The following is a 26342-nucleotide window of genomic DNA, read 5'->3' on the forward strand; positions in this document are numbered from 1 at the left end:
CAGTACTCAAAATCTATTATTTTTTATGCGCATATATCTTGAGGTTGAGATGATTAATTGGAAGATTTTTAGGCATTGAAACAACCTCTTCTAGTGAATTTTTGATGTGTACTTTAATTTGATTGTTTAGAGCGTCACCCTTATATAAACTTTTTCCCGTCTCTCTCTTTCTCTCTCTCTCTCTCTCTCTATATATATATATATATATATATATATATATATATATATATATATATAAGATATTCTAAACTTTACAACCCTTCAAATTACAAAGGTTTAAGATAGAGAGAGTTGTGAAGGGTGGATTTATTAATGTTGTAGTCTATTTTTTAAAAAAAGTTACTTTTGGGGGGCAATTTTGTAAATATTACTATAAGACAAATGATATATTTGTCATCTTCATAAAGAGTAAAATTGAAATTTTAATTAAAAGACAAGGGCACTCTACAAATGATGTTAGAGGACACTAACTTCTAAACTGTCATTGTACTTTTGTGAAAATTTCAAATTTACCATTGCTTAATGATAAAGTTACCAATTTAAATAATTTTTAATAAAAAATAATGATTGTTTTTATAAATATACCCATCACAACCCCTTCTAACTTGAACCATTGTATTTTGAGGGGTTGTTAACTCTAGACAAACCCTATATATATATATATATATATATAGAAAAAGTTCATGTACGCCCATGTGCATACCGCTACAGTAAACACCAGATCAAATATGGGCCAATTTGACAGTCATGGTTGTCTGAGAGTATTTTAATTTTAATTTTTTTAAAAAAAAATCAGATTAATCTAAAATTTCAAGCGTGTGTACATCTTAGTGAGGCGCACCTAATAAAAATATAAAGAAAAATAATTTGTAAAAAATAAATTGACCAAAATACCCTTGAAACTTTTTTGGGGTATTTTGGTCAATTTATTTTTTGTAATTTTTTTTTGATATTTTTCATAGATTCATCTATTTTTGATGAATACACTCCAAATTTCTGATCATTCTGATTTGTAGAAAAAAAATGAAAAATAAAACACTACCAAACATCCGTGATCGTTAGATCGGCCCATATTCGATCTGGGCGTTCGGCATTTACTGTAGCAATACACGAATCGGCGTACCGTAGCATTTTCCTATATACCTATATATATATATATATATATATATATATATATATATATATATATATATATATATATATATATATATATATATGGGTTTGTCTGGAGTTAACAACCCATCAAAATACAATTAGAAGGGGTTGTGACCGGTGTATTTATCAAAACAATCATTAATTTTTTTTTAAAAAAAAATTATTTAAATACGTAACTTTACCATTAAACAAAGGCAAATTTTAAATTTTCACAAAGTACGATGGCATTTTTGAAGTTAGTGTTCTTAAACTTTATTTGTAGAGTATCATTGTCATTTAGTTAAAATTTTAATTTTACCCCTTATTGAGATGACAAAAATACCCTTTATCTTGTAGTAATGTTTACAAATTTACCCCACAAAAATAACTTTTTTAAAAAAATAAACAACAAAAATAATAAATCCACCTTTCACAACTCTTTCTATCTTGAACCTTTGTAATTTGAAGGGTTGAGAAGTTTAGATTATCCATATATATATATATATATGTGTGTGTGTATGTGTGAGTGCACGTGCCCATGCAATTTGCATACGGATACATCCGTAGGTGTAGAGATAAGGTGCACCTTCAAATTTTATCATGGTATATAATTTTGATGTAAAATGTTCTTAAGATTATCTCAAAATCTATTTTTATATCTAATTATAAATTTTTAAATTTAAAAAATAGTCAAAATAAAGTAGATCTATAAACATATGAAAATCTTGAAAATAGAGGAGGTAGATAATATGTTGTAAAATGCACTATTTCTAAGACTTAAAATCTTTTTATTTTTCATAGTCATACATCTCGATGTCAAAATGATCAATCAAAGGTTTTTTCAACATTAAAACTACTTTTTTCCGATGGATTTTTGAGGGGCATATGCAATTCTACATTATAAGGTAGCATCCTTATGTAAACTTTTTCCATATATATATATATATATATATATATATATATATATATATAACCTCCATGTTTTAGGTAACTCCCATTCACCGTGCGTGCTCGTTATCCCTATTCCAATCTCACATAGATGAACCTTCCTTGGGAAACCATCGCCACTAAATTAAGGACAAGGTTTGTATGGGTCTAGGACTCCTCTATAGATGTGTTCCCTCTTCATGATCCATATGCCCTTTATGATCCATCTTTTAGAGAGATTTTAGACTTAAAACTTTTTTAGAAATACACTAATCTCTAGCAAGGAGATCACTAATATGTAGAAATAAATACATTTTAAAAGCTAAAAATGACATTTTGCAAAAAAAACAAAATTGTGGCCATTGGTTTTTATTCTTTTCTTGAAGGACTACCCCTTCACATCCATCTTTAAGAGACTTATTCCTTAATTTAAATTTCCCGCTTCTCTCTCTCTCTCTCTCGATAGATTTAAAAAAAATTTAGACCCTCCCCTCTTCCTTTTCTCGCCCTTTTCTCAGAAGTCATAACACACACTATCATACATTGACACACACAGGCTAAGGGACCAAGTAGTGCATGAAAAATGGAAAAGCCTAATGTTTCTCACTTGCTGAAAATCTCAAAGCATGATGCTTATTTTCTCGCATTAGCTCGAAAAAAAAACGAAAAAGGAAATACAGGAACATGAACACAGAGCTCTCCCTCAATAAGGCCAGAACCAGAGAGGCTCTTGGTCATCTACATGGAATCCATAATTACAAGTACCCGAAGCCTGATCGGGATAGGTGGGTTCCTCAAGCTTGGGTAGAACGAAAGCCTGAGGCGATTTGAATCTCTCTTTACAAACTTTGCCACTTTCTTCCTCGCCTAAAGAAGAATCTGAGTAATTATCAGGCTCAAAAATTTCTGCGGAGTTCCCAGCGAAGAATTCGGGCGAATTTCCTGCCTCAGTTGGGCTCTCAGCATCAAACACTGAGCTGTTTGAGCTGAGATCTTCTTGCTTGCAATTGAGCAACAGGTCTGAATCCTTAACTGTTTCGGTTTTTGGGGTGGTTTGGCATTTCAATTCGAGTTTTTCCGGCCAGTTTGTTGCTGGAACTTGGCAATCTCGTTCTTTGCTGAGAAGTTTATCAGTGAGCAAAACAACCTGTTGAGGAAATAGAGAGATCATGGATAAGAACAATGGTAAACAATTTTCCTTGTTTTCTTCACCCACAATTGGTGTTGTTTCAGTGAATTAGATTGAAACTTAATTGGGTTTTCTTTGAAATAGAAAATTTTCACCAGTGTTTCTCGAGAAAAGCTAGACTGAATCATAAAAACATTATTATTATCCATGTTTGAAAAGTAATACGATTTTCTGTGAAACTCGTAAATATACTATTATCCCCTTCAAACTCTTGTATTTGGGCACTGGGTGCATATAGCAGTTGTGGTGTGAGGGAGAGAAAGACGTACACACATGCGCATGCAGTCGCGCATGTGTGTGTGTGAGAGAGAGAGAGATCAAAATCAAAGTTACCTCTGTTTTGAGCTTCTCCTTCTCTTTGAGGAGGTTCTCGTAATCAGCCTTGAGAGCATCATAGCTCGATTTAAGGACACCATAGTCCTTCTCGAGTTGCTTGGTCTTCCACCTAGCTCGTCTGTTTTGGAACCATATAGCAACCTGCCTTGGTTGTAATCCTAACTCCCTTGCGAGCTGAATCTTTCTCTCGGGTTCAAGCTTATTCTCAACCTCAAAATTTTTCTCGAGAAATTGAACCTGGTCTGGGCTTAATCGCCTCTTCTTCTCGGGTTGGTGAAAGCATTCATCGAAGTCCTCCTCTGTTGAATTTGCATTGATTTCTTCAAAATTAACCATGGATCGAGCGCCTGAAACCAAGTAATTGATAATCAGGCCTTCTACTCTTTGAAAGATCATCACTACAATCCGGGATTAAGACTTGAAACCAGAGTGAGAGAGAGAGAGAGAGGGGGATTTTCACTGAAGCTTTCTATGTTTTATTTTCTTTTTTCTTTTCTTTGGAAGATTAGTGGTGGGATTCAAACCCGATAGGTTGTGTTTCGTTTTTCAGTGCAGAAACCATAACCCACGTGCCCGATTTCCAAGCTTTCGATGTTTCAATCGTTATTTATTTGATGATTTAACTGATAATTGGCAAACACATGGGAAAAATTGCTTAATTCTTCAGAAATCTCAAGGACAGAGAAAGCCGATCCGTCCATTAAAAGGTAAGAGGAACCATATTACTCAACTCCAAGGAATTAACAGATCTATTCACACAATTCGACAAAAAGCAGAGAGACTAAAGCTATAAATATGGGAACCAGAGAAAACAGAATATAGAGGTAAAGCTTGCAATCAAAGAATATAAATTTGGGGACAGAGCATATAGAGGTAAAAGTTTCAATCAAAGAGCAGGGTGAAAAAAGTCAATGAAAATCATGTGTATTGAACCTCAAAACACTAGCATAAAGCCCTCTGACATAATAACAACTATCAGAAAAAAACTAGAACCAAGTATAATCTTAACTCTGAGAGAGAGAGAGAGAGAGAGAGAGAGAGAGAGAGAGAGAGAGAGAGAGAGAGATCTACAAAGGCAAGCAAAGATCAATTCAGTTTAAACCCAAACCATGACATCTCCTGTAACTGAAACAGTAAATACATACTCCCATACACTTTAGAACAGGAAGTAAGAACTCGGAGAAAAATTAGGCAAAATAAGAAAGAAGAATAAATAATTCCTATGGATACATTGACAACGAGAAATGAAAATACGTATGAGAAGTAAAATTTGATCCAGATCGAAATCAGATCCAACGAAGCAATTCACAGTGGCAAGGCTATTCAAGATCGTGTAGCTAGAATCATAGTTCATTGATAATTAATCGACAGTCAATAAACTAAAAGAAAAAAAAAATCCCAAATCCAAAGACTAGCAAAAGCTCCACATACAACAGATCAAGTCTTTTGGACCTCAAGTCCAAGAGACAGCTTCAAAACAAAGAGGAAGAAAGACAACAAACATCACCAGCACCCCAACTTATAATTTACAGGGTTGAGAATGAAAAAACGCATAACAAATCAGCCACTGATCAGACATTCAAGAAATACAATATGATTAAATTCCTCAAGAAATACTACAGTAAGAGTTAATTTTTCTGCTTAAATACTTTATATAAAAAAAAAAAAAAAAAAAAATAAATAAGCACCACAAAAAGATATCTACCAATCTCCAAAGTTGCAGCATCTTAAGCACACCATATATAACAAACCAAATTACAAATTTGAATTTACACCTTTGAAACAGTACCAATTTACAAATTTGAATTTACACCTTAGAAACAGTTCAATGAAATGAGTAATCAGTGTAAGTAATTAAAAACTTGTATAATTTACATTAGAAGAAAACCCACACCAAAAAATTCTAAGACAAAGTCACTCATATCAAATAGGCAGACCCCAATTCAGTCAGCCTCAAGTCAACCAGAGGAGAGAGAGATGACCCAACTCAAAATTCAACGCAAAAACACCAAAAAACAGAGAAAAATACAGAGAAAGCAAGAACTTGAGTTAAAAAAAAAAACAGAAAGAAAGAAAACCACAGAGAAAAGCATGATTATGAGTAAATTACCATGAAAGCTGGGAGAAGAGCAGGAAACAAGCAGAGCATCGAGAGCATCAGACGAGCAAGGAAGGCCCTCACCCTGAAGAACAACGTTCAAATTCGATCCCCCATAAACCCTACCACCGGCCATTTTTTCCTCCCGCCCTTTTCTCTCACACTCTCTCTCAAGGATTCATGCTTTCTCTCTCTTCTTTTGTGTCTGTCTGTTCTCCTTCTCTCTTTCACGCTTTCTTGTGACGGAAAAAGGTGGTAATCAACTTAACGGCGTTAACTGAGATTTCAGAACGCAAGAAACTCAAACCCATCATACAGGGGAGAGAGAGGTTAATGGAGAGGGACGGATCGAGTGAATTTCCGTTGGCTTTTGACGGGAAACGTTAGGGAGAGAGATTGGGGAGCTGCTTCGCCCTGGTTTGCAGTGCGAGGGGTCGAGGCGTCGAGGGGGGTATTATTGAGGGAGAAGGGCTCACCTGTTGGTCCCATTTGGAAGGGAATTTACTGTTGAAACCCTTGACATTTTATGAATGACGATAAGGGTCCTTATCTTCTTTTGGAATATTGAAATAGTTTTATATATGTTATTGGGATCACCCTATGTGCTCGATATTTTTTGAAGAAAAAAGCTCCTCCCTTCTCTCTCTCTTTAGCATAGTGTGGTGCTTAAAACATCACACTTTCTCTGCAATGTTTTAAAAATCAAAATTCGACCCAACTCGATAGGGTCCTGTTCTTGTTCTGATTCTCCTACTCTGACTCTTGTTCCCGTTTTGATTCTCATGATCTCACTTGGATTATTATTGGGTATATCTGGGCTACAATTTACAAAGAAATTTTAGAAAAAAAGTAGATAACCAGTGACATTGGGTGATTCCGGGAATTTCCTATCTGTTTTTTTATCTGAATTGAAGATTCTAAGTCTGATCAATGATTTCCATTTGTTTCTTATCTGAATCTACCGATACCAAGTCTGGTCACCGACTTCTGAATGACTGATTAGTGTTCCTGATATTTTTTATAGAAAGGCTCTTCTCTCTCTCATTACCTTAGATATTTATGTAGCCCCCTCGATATTTAACAGGAAATGCATTTTTTTTTTTTTTTTTAAGTCCCCTCTCTCAATGTCTATCTTTGTGATTAATATCTTAGGAGTTAGGCAAGGAAATTCTGACTCGGGTTCTCTCTCTCTATTGGGATCGAGTTTATATAAAGTGTCAATTTTATATTATTGAAATAAGACGCACCTCGAAAATTCTTTGTACGAATGTGTTCCGACATTGGGATATTTATTGTCTCTGGGACTTGGGATTTAGGTTTTATCCTTGATTCTTGGGGGCAAAGAGGAAAGGCTCCCCCCTCTCCTCCCCGCCCCCCTTCTCTCTCTCTTTTTGTGAGGGTAAATGTAAATGGAAGTTTGATTCTTTCCTTTCCGGTTTTGCCTTTGCATTGCTATTTGAGGTGAGGGGATGTGAGGGTTTCAAATGGTGATTTGCCCATTTTCTTTCCTTTTTTTTCTTTTTCCCCTCTTGTAAAAAGCTATGTGATCCCTCTCTCTCCCCCAATTCGTTGAGCTTTTTCCAAAAGAAAATGACAAGGCCAAAGTTACCAATGGGCAAGAAAACATGACACCACTAATTAATGTCTACCACCATGAAGCAAAGAGAGAGAGAGAGCATGAAACCATGAAAGGACTTTGATAAACGTTATACCAAGCTTGCAGCTAAAAACCAATTGAATTTGATAAGAAAAAACCCTAATGAAATTCAAACTATAGTCAGCAACATGTTATCAAGACTATACAGAACTGGTATTTCGACTAATCGAACTGTGGATTGGTGCCTTGGCTGGTTCGATATAAGGTACAAATCGGATTTGATAAAAAATTGCTCACAACCAATGTTTGATTGATTTTTGTGTAAGGAGATGCTAATTGAGCGTGCAAAATCATGCAAGTTGAGCAACAACAGGAGCGAAACACTCAATAGGTGAATCGATACTCGTGACCTAAGAAGTGAGACGTGTAGTGGGTGTATCAGTACTCGTGTCGTGACACACAGCAGGGCTGTCTTAAGAGCAAGGAATTGGTGTTGTGCTTTCGGGTAGTGGATTATGCAAATCAAGTCTTCTCGGGCTCGGGCTATTGGCTTAGTAAGACACTGGGGTAAGGTGATTTGGATGTATATAGAGGCACTGCAGATCCGGCTGACGATTTCTTCCCATCCTAATAGAGGAATGACAATGGCTATGATGGCTCTTTGTTCAATTCTTTCGAAGTAATTGGATCATTTTCTTCCTTCGATAATCTCCTCCCTTCTTCCACTCCATCCTTAAGAGTAATTAGGACCAATTCAATCGTGTTTTCATGTTCCAATTGGACACTTTTTCATTTTTTATTATGGTTAAAGGAGAAGATTTTTCTTTTTGCTAGTTGGACTAATCAGTTCAACTAGCAAAATGAAATTAGGTAAATCGGTTCAACTATTATATCTGATTTTTTTTTTTTTTTTTTAGAATTCGATGCAACTTATTTAACTAGTGGTTATACTAGTTTTGATTGGACCAAACCTCTCACCCTTTGATGATCGACTCAATCATAGATAATGTTTAGTAGTACTCCGTTTAAGATACAATCATTTTGAAAGTACTATTTCTTTAAAAAACTTATTTGCCAGAAGTAAATAAAATATGGCCATATTGTATCATTATCAAAAGAATCACTGAAAAAATCTTCTTAAAATTACAATAAAACTCTTTACAGTTATTCATTTATGTGGGGTTCATTAGACAAGAATTTTTTTACTTTGCTTTTGCATTGATCTTCCAAAACCCTATCACATAACTTGTTTTTATAATGTACTATTTTAACCTTCAACAAATTTAGCTATGGAATGAGTTTTAATGGAAAACGACAATGTCTTATTCATGCTCTAGTGTTTGATTAGAACTGAAGATTTTATTTTATTTATTTGTAATTCATTATTTTCACTAGTCCTAAATAGATAAAATTTATCCAAAACCATAGGTATAAATACCTATTTTTTTATAAAATGTTTATATAAGGGGCTGTATGAATCTTGGTTTGTCGTTCTGTTTTATCAAGGGCTAAAAAAAAAAAAAAAGATTTGATATAAAATATAAAATATATATTAATATTTTTAAAATTTGAAAATAAAATATTTTTTTTTGTTAATTTCCCTTAAAAATGAAAATAAAGAAGACAATGGAGGGCCGTTGGTCATTTCGATTAAGATAAGGTCACTATCTCTTTGTCAAGCTTTTCAGGGGCATACCGTCATTTCAAATATCAGGAGGGCACAACAGTCCTATTCCCGATGTAGAGAGAGAAAGAATGTAGAGAGAGAAAGAGATAGAGAGAGAGAGGGGGGAATCCCTTTGGGGATGACAACGAGGCGGGCAAGAAGAAGAAAACAAGGAATCCTGTCCAATCAGTCGCATTCATTACGGCCCACGTCGGGCCCACAAGGGTGGTGAGTCACCCCCTCGGTTTTGTAATGGAGCGAGCTGGAAGTGGGTCCGAGCCCACTGAGCTAGTGGGCCCCAGCCCACGTGGCCAGGTCCGGGTTCAAGAGGGAAAGAGGTGGGCTCGGTCGCGTGGGGCCCACATAGGCGTCAGGACTTGTGATGTGACCGTGCTTGTCTAGAAAATATCAAGTGTGTCCCCCCAAATATATCGAGACTGCCCCTCTATAGAGCTGAGTCGGAGTAGTTTTGGCTTGGCTTCAAGGTGGCCTTGTTGAAGGTTCCCGCTCGAGCACATTATACACTTACACTCTCGGGCAAATGACCTACAGGGAAGGATTTTTGTCAGTATAAACTTTTGGGATCCACTTTAGAGTCACTAGTGAATGGATTTTGAGTTCCTGACTACTAAAATTTTGGATCAATTTAAAAGTTGGGTAGTCTTTATTTAAGTCTCACAACCTAATTTTCTTGGCATATATAGAGCCCATTATTTTTTGGAACTTTTGTTTAATTTTTAAATGATTATCAAAATATAGAAAAGATATCAACTATTACCTATATTATCTATTTCTATATTTTATGGAAAAGTAAAAAAATGAAACTATTTACCTTTGATACAAAGTGGTCACTATAAAACTTAACTATTGGATGTAAAATTGGGTGGTTACATTTATTTTATTGACTAAGTTCAAAGTTCAAAAAAAATTTTGTCAAACTTTGTGACAAACTCAAGCTAACAGATTTCATATCGGATGGTTATAGGCAATTGTGACCTCATTATACCAAAAGTAAATGATCGTATCGTATACAATTCCATCTTTTATTTACTGACCAATTACACAACACCATGAGCTACAATACTTGAAAAGGGGTCGATTGTTAAATCGTTTAAGAGTTAAGTGTATTTTGAAAACTTTATCTTTATATTTCAGATCTATAGCTAGGTTGAGGGGGTTACATCCGTTGCCATCCTAAAATATTCTCAAACCCTATTCTCAAACCCTTGAGGGAGTCAATGTAAGATTTGCTCCTAAGGGAGCTTTATTTTTCACACCACACTAAAGTAGCAGGCGAATATTGAATTTTTAATGCGAAAACACATGATGCTTAATGGGAAAATATATATTCAACTTTTCATGCATCATATTAAAAGTTTGATTCTTAATTGGAAATATATACTATAAGACCAATCACTTTGGTACAAAAAAATCACAAATAGTCATAGTTATTAAATGCGAAACCCCACCATATTGAAATGCATCGTAACTTTCAAAAATATGCACTACATGCCTAGCGACACATCCCCCACCACACGATTTCACATGCAATAGTCAATGATGATTGTAATCTTGAATAAAAAATACATGGTCTTGTTATATACATATCCTTATTGGTTTTATATGACATTAGAAATTTAATTTTGGGTGGAGATAGGGGATTTTGGGTGGTGTGAGATGCTGAGAGAGAAAGAGGCCCCCATTTGCCAGAGAGATAAATATTGGGGAGAGAGCCATGTTTTAGCTGAGAATTATTTTGGGACAATAGGAATTGGAAAGGAAATGAGATGTATTTTCTAAGAAGGATGAAGTTTCTATAAGGCCTAAGCATTATGAAAACAAAATAAACCTCACCTCAAATTCTCGTTTGGAAAGTACTTTTGGTAATGAAAATTTCTATAACACCAACAATAAAATTTGAAATTCAAAAAATGGTAAGATATTATAGAATTGTGAACACTTATTTTTACAGTGAAATAAATGGTCTAGATAATTTGTTACAATATACACTATTTTTAGATATTGAAATCCTTTTTTTTTTTTTTATAGCCACAATGTTCAAGCTAAGATTATCCCTGTAAAGTTTTTCCAGTATTTTAATTACAATTTTTGATGAATTATGAGGTGAGGATGTTTTAATTTTGATACGGTTACAACCCTATCAAACTATTTTCCTTTTAAAAAAGAAGCATTAGAAATTTGAAATGAGAGAGAGGTGAGGGGAGGGGAAAGGGTGGAAGGGGTTCTTTAAAAGGTCAATGGAGAAAGCGAGGGTTGTGGTCTTTTAAGTTAATGTGGGATCTAAGTAGTCATGGAAAAGAGAGAGAGAGAGAGAGTGAGAGATGTAAGGGTGGCAACGGGCCTGTTGGCCCGGCCTGATGAACCTGGCTCTAAAAATCAGGGCATGGGCTACAAAATGTAGCACAAGGGCTAGGCGCTACCACATCCCAATGGCAGGGCTAGGCTTGGGCTTTGGTTCGGTCCCACCCGACACTGTTTTTTTTATGTTTTGTTTTATATATATATATATATATATATATATATTTTTTATTGTCGACTTTATTTGACCAGATCGAGCCCTAATAGGGCAAAGGCAATGCTTGGACGATAGGCTTTTTGCCGCAGTAAGGGGCAGTTCTGGCCAAAGTCAACCCCATGGGAACGAGGGTAGGGCTTGAGCGAGGGGTGGCTCGGCCCCTTGCCACCCTTGAGAGCTGTTCTTCTATGAATGTAACTCAAATATGGTAGACTTGTAAAGAACCATATCATATATCAAAAGACAAAACCTATATTTGGAGTACGGAAAGCTTTCTATGTTCTCCCTACAACATAGAAGTTATTTCCTCCCCCTACCATCCAGGCGTTCATTTTTTATCAAAAGAGCCACTCACCGTTTGATCTTAGATCCGATGTCTCAAAGTATTTTATTTTTAGCTTTTCAAATACAAATTTTATAAATATGAAATTTGGTACGTGCCATATTCTCATTGGGGCACACCAACAAAAAATATTAACAATAATTTTTCGATAAAAAATAATGATCAAAATACCCCTTGAATCTTTCAGGGGTATTTTGATCATTTTATTTTATTAAAAATATTTTTATATATATTTTTCTTTAGTGCGAGTTTAATAAAAGAATGAACGTTCAAAATTTGGTGTCAAAACAATTTAGAAAAAAAAATTAAAAATAAAACAGTGCAAAGATGTGACATTGTGATTAGGGCAATCTTAACCCTCTATTAAAAAATGGACGGCTGGATAAGGGGGAGGATAAAACTTCTACGTTGTAGGGGGAACATAGAAAGCTTTTCCTTTGGAGTATTATCCATATTAACCTAAAATAAATTAGTTAAGAAGTATCTCTCTTTTTCAAAATTTTTAGATGCTTTATCTTAAATTTTATCGAGTCTGACTTGGAATCGCCAATTCGAACTTGGGAACATGGCTCAGGCCCATATATCCAAGCCCGAGATTCATTGTCAATACATTGCCATGAGTAAAGCTCAAAAGGCCAAAAATACTATGCTAATAGAAGAGTATATTGTCCATTTACTGCCCCGGATAAAACCCCTTGTACGATTAATTTTAGAAATCTAAATTTTGGAGATTAACCTCTTCAAAGCATAGATTAAATTTTTTTTTTTAAAAAAAAAAAAAAAACCTCAATTGCACCATCTATTGCCTTTGAAAAAAATGATGTCTAAAGATTGAATAGAGATCGTCTGGCTTTTATAAGTGAGATCTAAGTGTGTTAAAAAAATCAAAATTCAATTTTTTTCCATTGAGAATAATCATCTAGTGATAGGTGGTTTCTAGAATATCAGATAGAAAAGATCATCTCAAGTAGGTCTTCTGACTGAGAGAACAGGTGTACATTGGACACTAACACTCAAGCGGCCCTCCAAAACCCAAAGGGCCAAGCCGGGCCGAGCCGAGCTGAGCCGAGCCACTCTAAACCCTAAGGTAGGTGGCGACGTCCAATTTGTTGTTCTTTTTCTCCAAGTGGTTTACAATCGCCTGCAACCACTAACGATATGCCACGTGTTCGATTCTGATTGACACGTGAGCCCTAGATGCGTCGCGATCCACCATCGATCCAACTCGCTAGGTTTAAAATAGCCATAAAAGAAAAATAAAATTAAAATAAAATTAAAAAATTTGTATAGTCGCATATTCGCCTGCCATGTGTGCCCACGTGAATCTCGTGACCAAAAAAACATTTAATTTTTACGCGAGAAGAGTTAGTGTTCCCGCGAGCATATTGTGTATTTGGTCCATGCATTAAAATTAAATCTCAGAATTTTTTGGACACTAAATTTTTGGGGATGATTTTCTAGAACCTAAAAAATAAGATCAAGGAAAAAAAAATCATTAACACTCATCTACATGCCTTAACAAAAAAAAAAAAGGTGGAGATCGAAACACTTACTTCTGCACAGTTTTTGAGACCCTACTTCTATAGTATGAGGTTGCAATCTTATATAAACTTTTTCCTCTCCATAGATTGATTAGAATAATTAGGGGAGAGGAAGAGGCCTTGTCCAAATAAAAAACCATTAAGAGCTTACTTAAATCAATCATTTTTATGGTTTTCAGATGAACATTTTGTGCTGTTAAGCCCCATGAAAAACCAATGGTAGCATAGTGATTGGTACCTTTGATTTGTCATTTGGAAGTATTAGGGTTAATTTATGTGTCAATGATAAATATGCATTAATTGTAAGTTTGTAACCATACCTTTGATTTGTCACTTGGAAGTATTAGGGTTAATTTATGTATCAATGATAAATATGCATTAATTGTAACCAACGACCACATGACACAACACACTCTTTGAGACCATGCACCCCCCATTTTTTATAAATTATATAAATAAAAAAAACCCATGAAAATGATAGAGAGAAGGGAGAGATAGGGTGACTTAATGATACATATCACATGATGATATCTTGTTTATTTAGCTCCTTTCAAACTCACAATTACGTCCTCATTACGTAGTGTTTATACAAAGTTTCTACTTTAAACAATGAAAGTAAAAGTAATGTATACCTCTAAATCTTACTGGAAATCAAATAAAAAAACTCATATGGTAGCCTGAAAATATAGATTTTGTTTAAAAAATAATGCGGATCGAGTAGATCGCTAAACATATAAAAATATTGAAAATGGATAGTCATATAGTATGTTATAGGAAGCGCCATTTTTAAAACGTGAAATTCTTTTTGTTTTCATATCGATACATCTTAAGGTTCAACCGAAAGATTTTTCGATATTAGACAATTTTTACGGTGTTCCTTACTTTTATAGTATAAAGTTGACACCTTAAATGAACTTTTTCCTTTGTTGTAATTATAAACTTATAAGAAATATTGTACTAGAGATATGTACTTCTTATATAACAAGATCGCAAACACCTCAAGGTGATAGATGTAAAATCGGACAAATTGAAGTTTGAGAAAATTTCTTGAACTAGGTGCACATATTTAGCTCTTTGATTTTACGTTTGATGTTAGGGATGATTGTGACCTTTTTATATATGAGGTAAACATTTTTATTCCATACTTTTCCATTTGTGGGGATTATATACCATCATCATCATAATTAGACCGAACATCAAACTTGTCTTAAATCCCACTGTCTAAAACCAGTCAAATATTAACTTTAACGTATTTTAGACCATATTTAAATTTTATTTTGAATTATATAAGCACTAATTAACAATCCAACCAGTCGGATTGGCTGGCCGTCCTCGGTTGTGACAACAACGACACTATTGGATGTGTCCAAGGACACAACTATTACAGTGAGTCCACCCCTCCAAGAATCCATATTACAGATCGATTCTTGATATAAAATCTTTCAACTCTATCACCTAGACCACTTAGATGAAATTGAACAATTAACAAATTTTGAGCCCATTTGCAATATTTTTAGAGCTCCAAATTCACACGTTTAAAACAAAAATGGATTTAGTACCATTTATTAAATTAAATTTAAAAAATACGGTATATCATCATCATCATTATCATGATTTTCTTTTATCAATATATATAAAAAATGATGAACATAAACGAAAAGAGAAACAATGAAGACGACAACATGCAATTGAAACTCCACACGTATCACCATTTCTTTGTCAAAGGAAAGTGGTAGAGAGAGAGAGAGGGGAGAGGGAGAATATAATTGTGGTTTGTGGGAATTAATTACGAAATAAATAGTTGGGAGAGGGTCCCATGGTTCCAAAATGTTCATGTATTTTTTGCAGGCAAAAGGAATAGGTAAGAGGGTTTTCCCTCATCCTATGAGTATTATATTATTTAAATGAAGAATTGCTCCAAATGAATTCCTCCTAACTGTCGTATCATATAAATAGAAAAATTTGCTCCAAAATAATTCCTCGTTTCGATTGATTATCGGTAGTTCCTTAAAACCTATGAAATTATCTATTAGATTAATCAAATTTACTGACTCTGATGGTAGAAGGCTCAAATGATGATGATGATGAATCAAATTTTTTTTTTAACTTATTACCTATAAATGAGAAGATAGATACAGACTTATTTGATATCCCAACACTGTGCCTGAAGAGTCGCAAAGTAAATAGACAGTACCCCCTAACTATCATATCATATAAATAGAAAAATTTGCTCCAAAATGATTCCTCCTTTAGATTGACTATTGGTACTTCCTTAAAACCTATGAAATTATCTACTAGATTAATCAAATTTCCCGACTCTGATGGTATAATGCTCGATTGATGATGATGAATCACAGAAAATTTTGAACTTATTACCCATGGACGGGAAGATAGATGCAGACATATTTGGCATCCCAACATTGTGCCAAAAGAGTCCCAAATTAAATAGACAGTAGGGAATATACTAAATTATCTAAAAAGTGTATAATATGCTCACTAGGGAATATACTGTAGCATGACTGTGATGATCATACTACAGTCTATGGAGATCAAGTCGATGGATAGATGCTATTGTTCTCTTTAGTGATGATAGCATATTTCCCATGGTTTAATTTTATGTATAATGGATTTGTCTCCAAGGTTATTTTACGAGCATTGGCATAGTAAGGACGCGACACTCAGATTTGACATATCTTAAACAATTTTTTTTTTTTTTTGAATTATTTTTCTTGAAATCTCATTAGAAAAGGATTTAATGTCACCAAAAGTCACATTTTTTCTTCTTCCTCTTTCTAATGATGCATAGATGTATTATAGTCTCAAAAACTAATTTTGAGACAATCAATTTTGACAGTCATATCTGTAACAAACAATGATATAATATATATTTTTGTATAACATAACTTTCATCATAACTTGGATAATTTTGATTTAGTGTACAAAATAATTCTTAAATAAATTTTTTTTATTGATGCACAGATGTATTATAGTCTCAAAAGCTAATTTTGAGAAAATCAATTTTGACACTCGTATAGGTAACAAACACTGATATAATATATATATTTATATAACATAACTTTCAAATAATTTTGCTTCAGTGTACAAAATAATTCTTAAATAATTTTTTTTTTAAAAAAAGCAAGATAAATCCAAACTCACTTGAAGCCCACAAAGGGTGGAGTCGCTTTAGTCATATTCTAAGATTAATTTATTTGTACTTTGGAGAAAGATCTTTTGATGTCAATTTCCATGTCCATACAAAGTTTGTAATGCTTAAATGTCACAAATAAATAGTAAAGGAAAAAACTCATAAAGTTGCTCTACTTTATCCCTTGAGCCAACACGTTGGTCTCCATTTGTCCTCCATTACATGCCTTTATCTTGGTTAAAGGGTTCATGCCTCAAAGCATTGTTTCTTTTTGTAACTTTTAAAAGCAAAAGCTAGTGTTATAAAAGGTGTTAGAAACGGGCAAGATACGAACAGATTTGAACTCTCTTTGTGTACTCTTTCTTTTTCTAGTTCAGATCAAAGTTCAAATGGAAAATTTCTTCAACTTTATGCACATCCAAAACTATCAGATTTGATATGTGATGATTTGACTGTCACCATTTTATGTCCACGTTAAATGGTACATAAAATGGTATTTTATATATATATATAAAATTGGGACAAACCCATTAGTTCATATGAATATATAAGCCCAACGGTCCAGATTGAATCTGGACCGATCTGATAATCCAAGATGTCCGGTAATGCTTACAAATCCAAATCACTAAAAATTTGAGATATGTGTTCTTCTTATCAAGACGCACCTAATAAAAATATAAAAAAATTTATTCGTCGAAAGCAAAATGACCAAAATACCCCAAAAACTTTTCAAAGGTATTTTAGTCAATTTACTTTATATAACATATTTTTTTGATATTTTTCAAATATTCATCTTTTTTTGATAAACACACACCTAATTTGGATTTGTAGAAAAAAAATAAAATTCAAACACTATCGGACATCCATGATAGTCAGATCGGCCCAAATTCAATTTGGGCCGTTAGGCTCATATGTTCATATGAGCTAATGGGCTAATCCCAACATTTTTCATATATATATATATATGATTAATGATCCTATGAGATCCTCCCACACCCATGTGATATCTAAAAAGTCAAGTCCCACACCCATGTGATAACCTTTCTAGAGATCTGTGCCAAATTTAATGGTGATCTTTTGGGGTCTTACACACATGGGTGTGGGAGGTTCGCATAGGATTATTACTCTATATATATGATAAATGATCCTATAGAACCCTCCCCCACTCATGTGTGTAAAACCCCAAAGGATCACCATTAAATTAGACACGGATCTATAGAAAAGTCAAGTCTCACACCCATGTGATAACTTTTCTAGAGATCTGTACCAACTTTAATGGTGATCATTTGGGTCCTACACACATGGGTGGGAGAGGGTCCTATAAGATCATTACTCTATTTATATATACAAAGAGATCATTTACATTTAGTATAAAGATGCCACAATCACTCTTATTTGTCAAATTTCAAATCAGATAGTTGTTGTAAATGTATCTTTGACTAAACTCAAAGTATGTTATATAACCCGGATTGAATGTGGTAAATTTGGACAAACAACATAATACGTTAATATTTTAATTTTATGTTTTCCTAAAATTTGGCGGACCCTAAAATTTGGACACACACTTAGTTTAAAATAAATAAATAGATAAAAATAGTCATACCAAAAAATTGGGCTAGAAAACAATGTGTACCGTACTCGGTAAGACGTCTTCAAGATTGTTTCCTTCATGCAATTTGGGCTAGCCATCCAGTCTATACTCTTCAATTGATTAGTAAGTTAGCTTCTCTTCAATTGATTAGTAAGTTAGCTTTTTTGAAAGTGTCAATGGGTAGTCTTAGCAAGACTTAGAAACCACGAAATGGTAACTAGGTATGGGGGTGCTACCACAAAGATCTAACCCCTTTCCTAGGTATTGGAAGTTAATGGAAAGAGAGTAACAACTGGGTCGCCTCATAATCTTCTGGGGCCCCCTCTTCTCCATCACCATCCATCAGTTAATACTTAGGACCATAACGTTTCTATAATCACATAGATCATACTAGACTTTCCTATATAGTATGTCTTTAGGTCGCCCCATATTCTTGTGGGCCCCCCTTTTCTCCATCACCATCCATCAGTTAATTGGCCAGTGATAATACTTAGGACCATGAAATCTCTATGATCACATAGATCATACAATACTTTCCTATATAGTATTTCTTTAGGTGTCGTATTATGACGTGCTCATGTACTCCTTGCGATCTCCATCTTACTTTGTCAATGATGGACGTTGGAGATCCATTCATGCAAAAAGCATGAGCAAAATATTATATAGGCTCTCAGGTGTACAATGTCCACTTATATAGTCCCTACAGTTTACAATGTACAGGGGTTTCTTGGAGACCGAAAAGTTACATATATTCTCTGTTAGTTCCAACACTCAATTTTTTAAATAAAAAAGAGCAAATATAGCATGCTCCTCATTTGAGCATATTGTACAAGAACTCTATGGGCTAAAAGAGCCACTTGGGAAGATTTTAATTTTGGTATCTAAGTATCACTAGATAATCATTTTCAGGAAAAAAAAGAACTGGATTCTGAGTTTTTGAATGTCTAGATCTTGCCCTCCAAAAATTGGACCGTCCTTGTTAAATCTTGGGGATAAATCTTTTTTGTATTTTTTTTTTTTAAAATATTTAGGCTCTTAGAGCATGCATTTTACGGATTTTTTTTGTTTTTTCATTTTTGAGGTTGGCCAATGGGTTCAAGGGGCACGTTCCCAAATTTGGGTCTAGAGCAGTTTTCCTTGAGTTTTGCTTGAGGGAGCAAATGGACAGTGTGCTCTAGTAGGAGCAACATGTCTTTTCACAATTTAATAGACGGTTGAGATCACCCTCTAAAAACGGTCTCGTTTGCTCCCTTGGGCAGTTCATGAACATTTTTTGAACCTAAAATTTCAAGTTTGTTATCTACTCTCCCTTACCACCAAAATAAAGGAACAAAGAAATTGAGATCAGACACTCAAATAGAATAAAATATCTAGTCCCAAAAGTGAGCCTAGATAGTCCAATTTTTGGAATATCGCATTTTGGTTTTTATAACTAATGTCTTTCTATTTTTCTCAAATTATTCATTTCGTTATTCAAATATCTTTGCCAAAATTTCAAATCAACAAACACTTGTACTGTAGGGTCCTCAGGAACTCCTTTACTGGTAGAATTAGGAGGTCCAAATACTGTCCTATCCAAGATTTTGTACATAGTTGGTTACATGTGAAATAGGTGAATACACAATAAAAGATATGTGAGAAATAAAAAAAATACATAATGCACACCACAACGATACACTACTTATGTGGTTCACCCTGTAGCACTGCATCTACAACCTTGACAAGTAAAAATCCATTATCACAATGAAGATTACAACTTTGAGTTACAAGCTATATACCTCTCTTTAAACATTAGCAAAAAACCTCACCGATCTTCCCTTCTAAATTTGCTTTCCTAATCAAGCGACGTCGTCAATCAACCACATATTTCTTAACGATGCACGCTACTGGAAAGATAACCTTGAAAGCAATTAAAAAACTTTTTCTCTAAAAGTAAAAGTTTAAGCAACCCAAAAGTCTATGAGAAATCTGCCTCTTTTTAGGAGATCATGTTTCTTTTTTTTGGAGACCTATCTCTTTTTTGGACATCCCTTCCCATAACTCCAATGGGATGACCTTTAAAAGGATAAATATTATATCTTCCTTGACCTCTTTTTATAGAGATTATTAGGGCTTCTTTCTTGTTTATTGTTTTAATAAAAAGGGGCATCTTTCTTGGTCCTCAAGAACACCCTTTTTTTTTTTACCATAATACTTTCAATCGTTTGAAGAAATATAGATGGGGTGATTTGGTTTATTACCAAACATAACATACATATATATATATATATATATATATATATATATATATATATATATATATATATATATATATATATATATATATATATATATATATATATATATATATATGGAAAAGTTTTTCTAACGCTTATAGGCGAAAATGAATAGTGATTTCGCCTACTTTCAACACCATCCAAATTTCGTCGCGCGGTCACGATTATCCGGTAGTGTATTATAAAAAAAATTATCCGTGAAAATAAATTCACCAAAATACCCCCGAAACTTTTTGGGGGTATTTTGGTCAATTATTTTAATGTAAAATATTGTTTTTATAATTTTCGAAGATTCTTCTATTTTTGATGAATACACGCTCTAAATTTCAAGTCATTTCGATTTGTAAAAAATAAATAAAAAATAAAACACTACAAGATAATCGGAACTACACGATGAACTTTGGATGGTGATGAAGGTAGACAAAATCACTGTTTATTTTCGCCTATAAACGTTGCATAGTGTCTTTCTATATATATAGATAAGAGTTTTGCCAAGCATGTGTACAAGTTGCTCCAATGGGAATAAATCATATAAGAAAAAAAAAAGGAGAAAGAAAACTTCCTAGTAAGATTGTTTTGTATGCGGAAGTAAATGTACAATTTATTCTTCTGGAAGTACACCATACGTGTTCAATAGTGCGATGCATGGAAAATTTATCAAACTACACCTAAATTTTGAACTATTAAACTTCTTAACCATATTTTTTGATATAATTTAAGATAGCCCATGACAAATCAAAAAATATTTTGAAATTTATTAAGTTACACACCTTAGGTAAAATGTTAAATAATTCAATTTTAGCTCTATTCTGATAAATTTCCAATGCTACATTGACATGCTTTCAATACCAACATGCATGGGTTTAATAGACCCGAGGAGAAAAGGATGGGGTTTCTATGAGTCAGCCGACTCATATTCTACACATGCGGGTACCCTCTAAAATCCATCTTAAAAAGGGATATTTAATCCAAAATTTTAAGGATTCATGATCTAGGATGATATGATCATAAATGTGAAAAAAAATCAATATTTTAAATGTGATTCTTTGAGAGATATTTCTGGGTTTTTTTATAACGTCCATTTTAAGATAGACATGGGTGAGCTTACTCACAAATGACTTTTCCAAGAGAAAATGGCATTTTAAAATATTTCAATATGTAGAAGGGCAAGCGTGTCTTTTATGATGTAGGGGCATGCACGTTTTGTCCCTTATATCGAAGTTAAAGAGCATTTTTGTCATTTTTCTCAAGAGGAAAACCATTTATCAATCCCAAAAAAAAACCAGACCTCATTCTCCTAATCATCCAACTCCCAAAATCAATCTCAGTAATATGTTTCGGATCTGAAATACGTCCTAAGTCACTTTAGATGCATTTCCAATCTAGATCCATAATTCCATAATTTTTGTAGCTCAAAAAAAGGAGAGATCTAATGATGTGCATAGAATTGAAACGTATGGCTCTTAATAATCTTCAAATAAAGGAAAAAGTTTATATAGAGCTTAAGCTCTAATCAATCAAATTAGAGCATACAACGAAATTTCACTAGAAGAGGTTGTTTTGATGTCCAAATATCTTCAAATTGATCATCTCGACATCAAGATGCATGAATTCGAGAAAAAAATGGATTTCAAGTTTCGGAAATAATGCATCTTGTAACGCATTTTTGGACCATCAATTTTTAAGTTATTCAAGTTTTCATAGATCTGCTTGATCTATACTATTTTTGAAGCTTTAAATTTTATAAAATAAAGATGAAAGTATATTTTAACGCTAGTCCAAGATTTGTAATATTGAAACCACAATTCTCAACACTATTTGAAGGTGGGCTCTAAATTGATTGTTTAGAGTCTCGGCTCTATAGAAACCGCACCCTAAAATAAATTTAAAGTTCGAAAATTCAAATCTTTTTCATATTGGTGATCGAGATTATTGATTACTAGAATTTTATGTCCACAATCCATCTGCTACCATGCATGGGTTTAGTGGCATGTTTTAAAAAGTCGTAATCTACATTGGGAATCATCGATTTAGAGTGGGAATCGGCCGAGACTGAAGCGGTTCTAGAAAGGTATTGGTCCTCCCCCCAACCAAACACCCTCCCCTTTTTCTATTTCCTTCGTTTAAAAAAAATATATTTTTTCTAATAGTTTATTAGGTCCCCAAATCCCCACCTCATAAACCTCTATGATTATTTTTTATTTTATAGTTTGTATATTTTTTGAATTGTCAAATTGAATTGATCTGGACCTATCTGGATCGACGATCTAACGATTTGACATAGATCTGCGGGATAGAAGATCCACCCCACTTATTCGAGTTTTAAAATACTGGTTCAATGGTACCAAATAAGAGAAAAAGATATATGAAATAGGGTTAGGTTTGCATAAAGGTGACCTCCTTATACTATAGAAGAACACGCATTTCTAAAATTTGCTTGGGGAAGTAATTATTGTATCTTATGATAGCTTGAAAACCTATTTTTATTATCAATTATGTAATTTAAAATTTAAAAAATCTTACAAATCAAGCAGATCTATAACACTTTAAAATCTTGAAAATAAATAATTTAGATAACTTGCTATATAATGCATTATTTTTAAGACTTAAAATTCGTTTTTCTTGACGCAAACACATCTTAAAGTTGAGATGATCAATTGGAGGGTTCTCCAAAGTCATAACACTCTTTTAGATGTTTTGAGGTACACCTTATTTCAATAGTAAGAACTGCAACCTTATAAAAAACTTTGAAATGTTTTGATTTATGAAAGGGTATGCGTGTCTTTTCAGACTTGTTTCTTAGATTGAAGATAAATGGCGTTTTCGTCAATTATCTCGAGAAAAAAACCAGACCATTCATTCATTGATCGATCCCAAAAGCTTGCAGAGAGATAACCAGTCCTTGTTCTCCGTATAATCCAGCTCCAAAATACCCGAAAAGCCCTAGAATCTCACACGTAATATCCATGGCGAGGACAGCTTCATCTCCATCACAGTTCCATGCCCTTCTTTCTTCAAATCCTTGTGAATTTCTTCAAAGGAAATCATGCATTTCTTCCACACCAGTTCGCTACAGAAAAACCCTAAGAGTTTTAGCTATGGCCCCTAATAAGAAGGTAAGAAATCCCAGACCTTTCTCTCTTTTTTAATGGGTTTGCTTAAAAAAGAAATTATGAATTTTTTGTCAAATTTTGGGGCAGAATCTCCACTGAATTTCGTAGAAATTTGGGCTGAATTTCGAGTTTTGATTTTGTTTTCTCCATTTATGTCTTTTTAAATTTAAGAAATCCACAAATGGAGGAAAAAGAAATCATTTTTGTGTTTTAGTCTTTTGCTCCCCACTTTGGGTATTGCTAGTGCAATTTTCTCCTAATTTCTCAAAGATAAAATTATGGTATTTCCAGTTGAGAGAAAAATTAATGACGAAAATTTGGAAAAAAAAAAAAACCGTTTTATATTCATGGGGAATTTTGAAAATTGGGTAGAATCTGTGTCTGAGGTTTTTGTGATGGGAAAATATAGATATGTTTGTTTTACAATAGTATGCATGTATATAATGAAACACATTTTTAAGGGTGTGTTTCAAAGTTTTTTTTTTTTTGTTGTGATTGTTTATTGGTATGAATGGAATATATTTAAAAAGGAAAAAGTTTATATGAGGATGCAACCTTATAATGTAGAACTACGGATGCACCTCAAAAATCCATCGAAAGAGGTAGTTTTAATGTTGAAAAACCCTTTGATTGATCATCTCGACATTGAGATATATGACCAGGAAAAATAAAAAAAAATTAAGACTCAAAAAATAACTCATTTTACAACATATTATGTACACCGTCCATTTTCAAGATTTTCATATGGTTATATATCTATTTGATTTTAACCATTTTTAAAATTTAATATTTTATAATTAGATATAAAAATAGATTTTGAGAGAATCGTAAGGACGTTTTACATTAAAATTATATACCATGATAAAATTTGAAGGTGGACTTTATCTCTACCGGATGCATCCTTATGCCAAGTGCACCCATTTAAAAATTAAATCAAACTAATGGCCCTAACATGGTTTTTGAATGTTACTTCCGTATATTAAGAACTGTTGCATATAATAATGGCAAACCATGCACAACAAAATTGTCTCAATTGAGTACAATATTGTGTATCCTGCACCAAACACACAATCTTTAATACACATTGTGTATGCTACACAGTACATTTGTAGAACTGCTACTCTGTATATTACTTCCTTGGCAAAGGATGAAGTTTTTAACGGCCTAGGCTTTATGAAAACAAAATAAAATCTCACCTAAAATCCACATCTCGAGAGCACTTTTGGCCACAAAAAATCTCAATGATGGCTCTAAAATCAATTTCCAATACCTGTAATGAAATTTGAAACTTAAATTTTTTTTACAGATCTTGCGGATCTATGAACACTTAGTTTTAGAGCTAAATGAATGGTCTAGATAATTTGTTATAATATATACTATTTTTAAACCTTAAAATCCTTTTTTTTTTTTTTACGACCATAAGTTCAAGCTGAGATGGTTAATATAAAAGCCTTCCAACATATGAGTTGGAAATTTTTATGAGTTATGAGGTAAGGCTTAACTTATTTTTGACAGGGCTGCAGCCCTATCAAAATATTTTCCATACATAATTGAATGTTCATCATGGTTGACTCCACAAACCTTCTTGAAAAGTGGATGGCGGATGGCCTTCTTGTGTATTGTGTATCATAATGCATACTTTATGAAAATATGCGTTTACCGCATGCCATCTCTTCTACCTAAATTGGGTTTGGGACATTTCAAAAGTTATTTTTATTTTTTTGCGAAGTAATTTTATAAAATTATTGACATCTCATGCAGTAGGACTTTCATGTTGTCAAAATTTTAAACTTGATAAATCATGATTGAAGCCGACCCCAATTGGTTGGAAAAAGGTTTGATGATAATGATATAAAGAAATCCTGATTGAGAAGTAGAACTTCCAAAAATTCAGGCATCGATTCTAGATTTGAAGAGATTTCAAACCTGAACCTTTCAGGTGAACAAATACGATGAGAACTGGCAGAAGCAGTGGTATGGGGCGGGCCTATTTGCGGAGGGCAGTGAAGAACTGCAAGTTGATGTGGTGAAGAAGCTCGAGAAGAAGAAGGTTCTGAGCAATGTGGAGAAATTAGGATTCCTATCAAAGGCCGAGGAATTGGGGTTTACACTCTCCTCAATTGAAAAGTTAGGGTTTCTATCCAAAGCAGAGGAACTGGGGTTACTTAGCCTGGTGGAACAGGCTGCAGGATTTTCTCCTTCAGCACTTGCAGCATCTGCATTGCCGCTATCGGTGGCTGCAGTGGCGGCAGTGGTAGTGATTCCTGATGACTCTATAGCACTAGTTGCTGCTCAGGCAGTACTAGCAGGGGCACTAGGTGTGGCTGCAGCCGGGGCTTTTTTGGGATCGGTGGTTCTCGGGGGCTTGCAGGAATCGGATTGATAGTTCTTCCTGATAGAATTGGAGGCTGTATGTCGATCACAAAGTTTATGAGTTAGATAATGCAATCGAATGCTTCTTTTAGACAGTCTCATGGTCACAACAAGAAGTCCCTTCGAATTGAGCTATAGGTTGGATGTCATTGTTTCTTCTTCTTTAGGCTTTTTATGAAGAAACAAGCATGCATCTTCTGAGACCATAACTCTTTACTTTTGTTCAGTTAAATTTTATGTGAAGAAATATATTCATTCCAATGATTTAAAAATGGGAACGTGTACAATGAGACCATTTATCTTTAATATAAGGAGGCCACAATCATCTTTAATAATTAGATGTCAAATTAAATAATTTGGGTTAATCACGAAGTTTGAAATTTTTTTTTTTTTTATAACTTTGAGTCTTTACAATAACAGCCTTACAACAGCCCAATTTAAAATCCAAAAGATGGATAATTATGACTTTCTTGT

The 26342-nt window shown here is 33.8% G+C and overlaps 2 protein-coding genes across 2 annotated transcripts; one reads left to right on the plus strand and one right to left on the minus strand.

The window, feature by feature from the left end:
- Positions 1 to 2634: 2634 nt before the first annotated feature.
- On the minus strand, positions 2635 to 6110 carry LOC18431928 (uncharacterized). Its single transcript, XM_006842039.4, has 3 exons — positions 5697 to 6110; positions 3584 to 3933; positions 2635 to 3208 (listed from the first exon to the last, which is right to left on the minus strand). Exons 1-3 carry the CDS (start codon positions 5818 to 5820, stop codon positions 2765 to 2767), a joined length of 918 nt encoding a protein of 305 aa, XP_006842102.2. The 5' UTR covers positions 5821 to 6110; the 3' UTR covers positions 2635 to 2764.
- A 17066-nt stretch (positions 6111 to 23176) lies between these two features.
- LOC18431927 (transmembrane protein, putative (DUF1118)) lies at positions 23177 to 26140 on the plus strand. Its single transcript, XM_006842038.4, has 2 exons — positions 23177 to 23498; positions 25435 to 26140. Exons 1-2 carry the CDS (start codon positions 23349 to 23351, stop codon positions 25876 to 25878), a joined length of 594 nt encoding a protein of 197 aa, XP_006842101.1. The 5' UTR covers positions 23177 to 23348; the 3' UTR covers positions 25879 to 26140.
- The last annotated feature ends 202 nt before the right edge of the window (positions 26141 to 26342 follow it).

Source organism: Amborella trichopoda, chromosome 5, assembly GCF_054954075.1.
Source record: "Amborella trichopoda isolate Santa Cruz 75 chromosome 5, AtrichopodaSantaCruz75HAP2 v2.0, whole genome shotgun sequence".
Classification (NCBI taxonomy): domain Eukaryota; kingdom Viridiplantae; phylum Streptophyta; class Magnoliopsida; order Amborellales; family Amborellaceae; genus Amborella; species Amborella trichopoda.